Raw genomic sequence first — 10,105 nt, 5'->3', positions numbered from 1 at the left:
TTGATTTTTATACGGAACAGTTGATGATCTTGCCGCCCTTTTTGTGGTTTATCATGTTAGAGTTTGTTATTTGTGGAGGAAAGGAAGAAGATCAAAGAGCTTTTGGACTAAGGTAGTAAGATTTAATTAACTTTAATATTGATTGTTGCATTGATTACTATGCAATTTAATGTACTATTATGTGGTTGAACTAAATAATGTAGAATGATAATAATTGTGTAACTATACTCCTTGCTTTAAGTGCCTTGACTATTACATGTTGGAGTGCTACATGTATAAGGTAAAGTAATTCCCTATTAGTAGCAAAAGATTGGAATGCTTGTAATTGATGCATGTGATGTTATGGTTAATTATTCTTGCTACTGGGATTTCATTGAAATGTCACCCTTCCAAAATAATCCAACATTTTAGGGCCTAAATCATCCAAAGGTAGGCTGCAAATTCAAGAGTAATTGTGGTGGTGAACTATGAGAAAACAATTCTATTTTGGTTATGTATAAGTATGCATGGTTGGTGCTGCCACCCTAAAGAAGCCGTCAACTTGGAGCAGCATTTTGATTAAGCACCTGAATGAATTTAATTGTGAAATTTGGCATGCTTAGAGATCACATCTCGAGCTTCAATTTGATATGTAGCACGTTAAAAATGGACAATTGTGCAATTTTTAATGATTTTTCAAAGTTAAATCCAAAATCTAAAAAAAAGATTTTTACCGAAATGACAGTGGTGACTTCCACAAAAATCTGGCACTTCCTCAAAAGGTATTGATTCATAAGATTATTTTTTCTTGAAAAAGCTTTCAAAGAGCTTTTCACAGAATTTTGAACCATTCCATTTTGATTTTTTTAAAATTAAGTTACAATTTTTTGAAGTTGGATTAAAAAACTGGATTTTACCAAATAAACAATAAAAAATCCAAAAAGTAGCATTTCCAACATCCTAAATAAGATTTTTGAACTCAAAATCATCCAATGTAGTTTAAAATGATTCTAATTGAACTCTAAGTTGTTCTAGTATAAGATGTAACATTTTTCCTCTAAAAGTCATTATATGAGCTTTAAGTAGAACTACCTCATTTCAATTTTTTTAGAATTAAGTTATAATTTTTTAAAGTTTAGCCTAAGTTTAGAATTATAACGAATACTAACCCGAAAGAATTTTTCTAACTTAAGGTCCTGAGAAATAGTTCCAATTGGTTCCTATTCCTTTTTCAAAATTATGGTAAAAAACTAAAATAATAGACCCAAGTGAATAGCAAAAGTTTCCGCAATTTCTTGGTAAGAAAAATTAATTAAATCAAGGTGCAACAAGTCAAAATTCAACAACATACAAATAAGTCAAAACTATAGACATCAAACAGCACAAAGTCAAAATATAAAAACCAAAGTACAAATGAATCAAAACTATTGAGGACCAAAAAATTAGTTTTCCATTTTCCGATATAAATATAGACAAACAAGAATATAGTTTTTTTTTAACAAAATAAAATTAGAGAACACATTGGGAGCTTGAAGTGGGGAGTTGAACCATCCCCAAAAAAATTTTATAAAATTTGTTGGATCACAACTGAAATATCAAATAAATAGTAGCTTAATGACTAAAGTGCAGATTTTAATTTATAGATTTTCGCTGAAAATTGAATGAACCATGGCGCTTCCCATTGCATGCTAAAATTGTTGAAATGACCGACGCGAATAGAGACGGCGAAATTGCTCATATTTAGATTGGAATAACCTGGTTGTAATAATACAACTCCACAAAACCCAAAAGCAGAGGGCAAAATCTATCATCCATGGTTATATCTACTCATTACAACAGGCTAGAGAAAGAGGTTGAAGTAATTAGGAAAACTACTCCTTGTTGCGCGAAGACCGCTCCTTCCTTTGGCCACCAAGAATGCGTGAAATCTGCAGACCTCTACTGAATGCTTGGTTGAACAACATTCGAGTCTGAAATTCTGAAACAAAAGGAAACCACGCCAGGAATGCCACTGGAGTGAACAAGAGCAAACCCATCACTATTTCGTAACCACGAGCGAGTGTTTTCACAGATCCCCAGAATCCCGCTCGCCGAACAAGAGGCTTCAATGCCTGTGCAATCTGCAAACCCAAATGAGGTCAACATCCATGTGCCACAAGCAGATTAAGAGATAACAGAGAGGCTACTGACAGAAGATTTATGCCACTAGCAGCACACAGTTTTTCAAGTATCAGAAATATTGGATCTCATGAAAAATAATTATCATTATAATTTATGGAAAAAAAAAATAAGGACAACATTTACCTGAAGCATTCCCCAACCAGTTGGCATGAAAGCAAGAATGCACACAAAAATGTCTTGTAATGTCATATGAGGAAGTGCAATCAAAGTGACCAGAATTGAGACAAATGTGAGGAATATCATTCCCTTGATTAGCCGGAAGACAAGTTGAAAATTTGCACTGAACTTCCGTCTCCCAACAGACACAGTCTGAGACCCAAAAAGCAGAACAAATTTGTCAGAACACAGCAAGGATTTAGCATGTTTTCCAATCTTGAATTCACTGTGCCTGTATTCATAAGGAGCAAAGTCACTAACCTTCATCACGAATAAGATTAGAAAGATCACCAACCATGACAGGCCATAAACCTGTAGCCAAGGAAAGAATATTCAGCCCACATAATGACAGATTTTTATTGTTTTGAAAAAGAAGAGGACATGGTAAAGACTCACCAGAAAACTTTTTGTATGCCATTGCCTCGTAATATGTAGGTGATATACGAGGCCATACTGATAGATAAAAAATCGTAAAGATAACAAGATTTCAACAATGATGCCCCGCTTGCCAGAATATTTAAGATGCTCCTGTTCCTCTTCCCACCAAGATTCCCAACTTTTTTCCGGAGGTACCCCTATACCTCCGATGTTGCTAATCCATTTATTCCAATCAGTCCAATCATCCACAATTTTTTGCCACTCAAAGCCGGACGGATTAAACAAGAAGGGTGCAAAAAGCCAAGTTCCCACCATAAACCACATAGATATGGTGATGAGGATATAGGCAACAGCACTCCTATAAGAAGTACCAAAAATTTCATACACAATAAGCAAAATCATGAGTTCAATACCCTTGACAAAGTGGCTACGGGAGTAAAGTCTATAGTTGTCAGCAAATTTGGCATGGAAAACCACAAACCCACGTCCTGTGGGCCGATATTTTGCACCTCCATGAAGTAATGTCCTTCCATAATAATGAGTTTTTGTCCCAAGAGAGAATGTGAAGAACACTGGGGCTAGTTGTAACTGCATCAATATAAACTCACTTAGCGCAGTTCGGAAACCTCTTTCCAGGCCAATCTCCATTAGCATCGGCAAGGCCATTAGAAAACCAATCTGAACAAATGACTGAGAGGCAAGAGCTACTTGAAGAGGCTTATTGTCTCGAATGGCTTTCTGTGTACTTAAACCTTCTTCAAGTCCACTTAGAACAAGATAAAGGCGACCATAGAGGAATACATATACAGTGAGAACAGTAATCTGCCAATATTAGAGGATAAAAAAAGTAATTTCAGAACTGATATAAGAACAAGATAGTGGTTAAACAAAGCAATTAGCCATGGAAAACATACAAGAGTACTGAAGTAGAAACCAATTGTAGTGAAATAACAAGACAACATTCTGAAAAAGTCAAAGCGGTGCCCAAGTCGGTATACATCTCGACTTAGTGTTTGCTCTCCATTGCCATTAGCAATCTTGGCTTCAAACATGGAAATCTGATTGAGACCAACATCTCTTCCCTTCCCAACTTGTATGTACTCATGGTGCGTAACATTTCCCTCACGGAGGGTAGAGTTGAAACCTGCAAATAACATTTTAGACAAATGAAGATATAATCAACAAGACAAAAGATAGCAGTATGGTAATCACTGTACCAGCAAAAATATCTTCACTCAAATTGATAACTTTGGAGGCTTTGCTGACACCACCTCTTGTAAGGTGGAAGAGCCTATCAAAGATGTCAGGATGACCATAATGGAAGCGAACTCTGCACAGGAATAAAGAAGTGAACAAGGCTATATATCTCCCATAAACTACTAGTTAGATAAAGACCTACGTCAAGCACGGGAAACCCAACCTTAAACTCACTGGTGGAAGAACCATGCCAATCAAGTACCAAAGAATAAACCGTGATTCCAACAGAACTAAATAAATCTATGAAATTTCCAATCCATAAATTGACCAACTAGAAAATTTACCTATTCATTTTTTTTATCATAGCGGTTTAAAGACTTTCTTAAAGGATCTTCTACCACAGTAGATAGCACTGCATGTATCTCAGGAGGTGCAGAATAGAAATGAACATAGAAAAATAAATCCACTGTCTAGCATTCGAATGCTTCTTCAAACACTAAACAAACATGTACAAAGTTAGAAAGAAAACAGGAAAAAAATAACTCTTACTTTCATGTTCAGTTTCCTCTTTCATTGTTCTTTAAAACTCATTTTCAACCAATTCTAGCCTCACTTTCTTTTTTAAACTAATCACAATCAGTATCTACCCCAAACATCTAAATAATTACAACTTCCCATCCTTTTTACCACCGTCAATACCGCTGCTACTATGACCAATGTCATTCTCACTATTATCATGTTATGACACGCGTATTGTTAGAATACTTGAAAATAGTTAATGAATGCAGTAGCATTTATTGCACAATTGCTTATTAAAAGCCTTGTATTGCTGCACATTTGTTATCAACAGCTTTTCTATCACATCTCATAGGTGCAATAATATTTTCATCAATAGGCAAATGAATGTAGTTTATCATCGTATGTGTGATACATTGATCCAACCTTAAATGGGATAAGGTTTCTTATTGTACATGTGATAATATTCAAACATCACATAGTAGAAAGGCTTATAATGTCAACACCTTATGCAATGCTTCCAATTAATGGTCATGCTATTAGGACTTGCCTTGTAGCACGTAGCAAGCCTAAAGCTTATTGATGGGTTTTAAAAATTGGATTTTGGGAGGATATATGATCCAAAGTTTCTGAGGCTTTCGGTCTTCCTCAATTATATTTTACCATTGTACAATACCTCAATTCCTGTAACAACATATTTTGTTGGGACTTTCACTTTCTAAGTGAGCTTACAAGTGGGTATATAAATCAAATAGAAATTCTTCCTCCTATAAATCGTCCACGTCGTTCTCTTCCTTCAGGACACAGCATTATCCTCAAGACTTAACATATAGGGAGTATAGTCCTCCACATAAGGACTACACAATATTCTGTTACATCATGTATAGTGTTCTTTCCTCCCCCCCCCCACCCCCCCCACCCCACCCCACCCCAAAAACCACTGTTATGTCTGCCTATCATATTTGGTATCAGAGCCCTCTATTACAGTCGCCCCAGAACCCCTGCTTCCACTCATGACTTTGTCAACCCACCCACAAACATAAGCCATGATCATGTGGCTCAGCAATTACCACCATGGCTTCCATTTTAAAAGCTTTTGATCCGTTAACTGCTTAAGTTAAAGAAGACAGTTAGATGACGAAATATGAGCTGTCAAATAATGACATGGTCAAGAGCTATCCCTCATCTGAGAATGCACTATGGCTGTCACTCCTCATGACCTTATATCTATGCAGAGAAAACAGTCAGATGACAAACTGCTTAAAGAAGACAGTTAGATGACGAAATATGAGCAGTCACGTAATGAAATAGTCAAGAGCTATCCCTCGTCTGAGAATGCACTATGGCTGTCACTCCTCGTGACTTTACATCTATGCAGAGAAGGTGCAAACGTATTCTAAAACCTGTACATATCTAATCTGGCACATTATCACCCAAAAACAAAAAACAAAAAAAATCTGGCACATCATGAATAGCCTATTACAGCTCTAGTTCTATTTATTTACAAACATGGATGGAAAATAAACCTGTACACCACAGCTTGCCATAATTGTAAACTTGGCTAATTAAAAACCAGCCTTACACAATGAACAGAGCCATATTTTACATCACTCAGTATTTTGTTCCCGTGAAATTGAATCAAATTAGAAAACTTTAAGATAGACTTCTTCACAGGTAGACAATATGTCAATTCGCACACTCAATAGAGAACATAAACATAGAAGATCAAAACTTAATCAGCAGCACAAGTATATTCAATATTTCTGTCATCCTAGGAGAACTTACTTCAGAGGATTAGCCAGTAACCTTTGACCAATGGTCACAAAACTGGTCTCCTGATTTGACATGAACCATGCAAGAGAAGAAACACTGAAACCTCAAAGCAAAACAGTAACCAAAAAGAAATTCAGAAACACAACAAAATTAGATATGAAAACAACATAAATACATGAAAATTAAACAAACCTTCCAGTGAATATATGCTCCCTAAGCCCAAGAATACTTGGGTATCTCACGCCATCATGCTTCTTAAGAAACTCTTGCAGCAGATTTCTCATCTTCAAAGCTTCCTCCATATAGTTATCCTATAGGAATGAAAAAGTCAGAAACGGCATAAGACTCACTATGAGATGCACTTAGTAATATGACCTCTTACCTGGTTCATATCTATTGTTTGTAAGCCTTCACCACGTGTAAAAATGATGGCATGATTTTGATTTTCAGGCTTCCCCTCACCCAAAATAGCTGGCCCAGGAAGCTTAATTTTATATATGACCTGATTAAAACAATCATTTGATAAGCACATAGTCCAAGACTGATAAATGGAAAACTGGAATAAGGAAGCAAGCAGAAAAATGCTTCATGTAGAAAATTCCATATTGCATTGGAGAAAAGCAAGTCGGGCAAGTAAGCTTAAATTAGCTTGTTGATTAATAGGATTTATGATTGTAAATGAACACAAGGAGCTTGATTGATTGAGTTAGAGTATTTCACAAAAGGGAAGCAGAAAATGCTATGATCGAAAGGTGGCAATGGAACAAAATCTATGCTTGCTATCTAATCTGGACCACGAGGTGTGGACATTGGACAAGGCATGTCAAGGACCTCAAGGAATCCTATAAATGTGTATTATGGATGTGTTTGATACATAAGAGAGTATGTGGCTACCAAAGACCGCAAATAAGGAATCTTATTCATGACAAGTCATCCTCCAACCTCCATATGGCAATCTCCATGCCAATGTACAATGAGTCATCCTCGACGAACCTATCGCTAACAAATACCATGGTACATGCAGAGAGGGATTGCCTGAGACTCACAAGGATGTTAGCATGTGGGTTTCATTCCAACCAAGGCTTTTGACTACCTTGCACAGTAGCCTAGCATCCACTTATTTCAATTTTTTCATTGCCCCCTTTTTTTAATAAATCCTATTATATTTTGTATTGATTACTCAATCAAAGTAAACATTTACTAGAACTCTTAACCAAATAAAATCCATAGAAACTAACCAAATTGGAAACCAATACCAAAGTCAGGACTCGAGACTTAGTAGGGCCCAATGAGAAAACATCTCAACCTGAGACCAATACTTTTTAGGAAAAAAACAGGAGTACTTAGTGAAATTACTCAAAAATAAGGAAAAACTCCACGGTCATAGGCAAGAAGATTGGCGACACCACCAACATCGGCTTCAAGTTGGTATGATTACTTCTTAACTCAAATGGCAATGTTAGAGAACTTCATTAATGTTTACATTAGCAGATTTTCAACATTAATTTTTATTTATTCTTCTATTTACATTATGGTAGGATAACTTTGGTTTTGATTTAAAATTTGTGTCGACTACTTCATGAGGATTTAGCAATTTTCAACCTACCAATCCAACTCCTTTTATGCTCAAACCATTCAGCTTTCAATGGAAGAGAAAGAGCATCAACAAACCATAAAACTCTTCCCCAGTTTCTATTATTTCAACAACTTCTACACCTTCCCTTGAAGAACCTCATCATGTGTCCCTAGTCTCTACCCCCGCAAAAGCATTTCCCTGGAAAACTTCACCAACCCAGTCATTGACAAAAAGGGTTTGGATTTAATGTATGAAACTGAAACATGAGAAGATTTCAAGATTCCATTCTTCTTTCACGTCTTTCCTTCATGAGGTGGGGGCCTTTCAATTCCTTATGAACAAATTTCATGCAAAAGGTGAGCAATTTTATCAGGGTCGTCTTTGGCCTCCAAGGGTTCATTACACTTTTGATGCAAAACACTCACATACTTGAACTTAATGTAGAACAAAATTAATTTAGGTAGAGAAAATAGAAACAGGGGGATTGGAAGGAGTGGCAAACATAGGGAGAGAGGGAGATATCACATAACTCAATATTCATTCGTCCAAAAGTCTTCCAATACATATGCTTCCTACTCCTTATAGATCAAGATTTCCTTCTTTATGAAGTAATCTTGAGGACAACTTGCTACAAGAAGCAAAATCCAATTTGGTTTCCTTTACTAGAAGAAAACTTAATGACAACTTCCTAATAAAATATAGAATCAAAATCAAATTTGGCTTTCTCCATTAGAAGGAAACTCGATGACAACTTCTTAATAAAATATAGAAGCAAAATCCAATTTGGTTTCCTTTCCTAGAGGGAAACTTAATGATAACTTGCTAGTACTTAACCACTAAGGAAACCCAAGTTGCATAGAGATAATAACTTCAAAATTTTCTTCCAATATAGGTATTCTTATACTCTATCAATTCTCCCCCGCTTAGTTCCTCCAGAGAGTAAAGTTGATGATATAACTCCAATAGAACACACAGTGGGGAATTACTCAATGTAGCATCTAATATGGGAATCCTTTCCAACGAACAATGTAGTGAAAAATGAGACATTGCAGAGAGTGAGCATTTTGATTGTGCTGATTTGGAAAACCTTTCCAATATGCGAGGTAGTTGTAGAGGTTATCATCAAATAGGAAAACAATATGCTCTTTCATAACCTTAACAACTTCAGGATAATATGCAGCTTGATTCTGATGAATTTGAAAAATAGGAGTGCAATGTGCAATAGAAATATGATGAATATGGACACCTGTATTGTCAAGATTTCCAACATGATGAATTTCCACAGCCTGTGACTCATGATCCTTGGTCATTAATTCAAAGTCTTGATTCAATTCAAGATTCTTGCCTTCATATTCGGCAATGATTCTTCAATTCAGCCTTCTCTTGCTCCTTAACAACATTTATGCTAGCTAAGTTTTCAACCTTCGGATATCAAAAGAGAAAACCATGGAGAGAAAGGCTAGTTTGATTGTTGGAAAGCCTTTCCAATAGACAAGATACCCATGAAGAGACCCTTTAGATGATGGGATGACCTGAGGTACTATAGCTTGTGGTGGAGTAGACGCATGATGGAGTAGATCCTTAATGAACACAATGTGGGATGGTGATACTTTCACTACTGTAGTAGGAACAACCGTGGTTTCCAATCAAAAATTGATTTTTGAAAAAATTGACTTGTTTGGATGGTGAGATCCCCAAACCATCATTTTGAAACCAAAAAAGCCTTTTTTTTTAAAGCCAAACAGTCTAAGGGAGTTGTATATCCATTTCTTCCAATCATTATATATCCACACAAAATTGTTCAGGGTGGTACAAAGATTTCATGAGAATCGTGAGATAGTAAGGTTTTGATAACGAGTTTTAACATATCAACTCAGTTTGAATTTGTTTGACCCAAAATATTCAATGAAAAAATTGTTTGTCGTATAGATATAAAATAAAATAAAAAGTAGGCATTGTACTTGGGGATATAGCCGATAGCCTATGCCTATAAATAGATCCTCATATTGTAAAAACAGACTTGCAAATGAATAAACCAGCACACTATTCAAAGTTCCTTTGTCCCTCCTTGACTGTGCTCTATCAACTCTTCTCTATTCCATTGTCCTTCAATCCCTGTTGAAAGTTGGCTCATTCTCATTTGAGCCTGATGCTTAGATAACCCTAATTCCATTGTGACCATTTATACTCGCTTTATTAGCATTATCTTCAGTCTTTTATTTAGGGATTTCGAATAAGATATTTCCAGATTTGCTTCTGATTTGATTTTCTGTATTTATTGAGAGAGATTATGTGCGATTTCTATGCAGTCTCTCCTCCTATATGCATCAGCTTTCACAGTGGAATAAA

The 10,105-nt window shown here is 36.0% G+C and overlaps 1 protein-coding gene across 1 annotated transcript; it reads right to left on the bottom strand.

Moving 5' to 3' along the window:
* Nucleotides 1-1,695: 1,695 nt before the first annotated feature.
* LOC114734707 (callose synthase 3) lies at nt 1,696-6,703 on the bottom strand. The gene is made up of 9 exons (XM_028925677.1): nt 6,563-6,703; nt 6,373-6,491; nt 6,193-6,276; nt 3,912-4,024; nt 3,609-3,838; nt 2,713-3,516; nt 2,578-2,628; nt 2,284-2,469; nt 1,696-2,099 (listed from the first exon to the last, which is right to left on the bottom strand). The coding sequence occupies exons 1-9, from the start codon at nt 6,569-6,571 to the stop codon at nt 1,851-1,853; spliced, it is 1,845 nt and encodes a 614-aa protein (XP_028781510.1). The 5' UTR covers nt 6,572-6,703; the 3' UTR covers nt 1,696-1,850.
* Between the last annotated feature and the right edge of the window lie 3,402 nt (nt 6,704-10,105).

The sequence above is a fragment of the Neltuma alba genome, unplaced genomic scaffold (assembly GCF_004799145.2).
Source record: "Neltuma alba isolate B1F8T4 unplaced genomic scaffold, ASM479914v2 tig00000030_pilon, whole genome shotgun sequence".
NCBI lineage: Eukaryota > Viridiplantae > Streptophyta > Magnoliopsida > Fabales > Fabaceae > Neltuma > Neltuma alba.
This window is presented reverse-complemented; position numbering and strand designations above follow the sequence as displayed.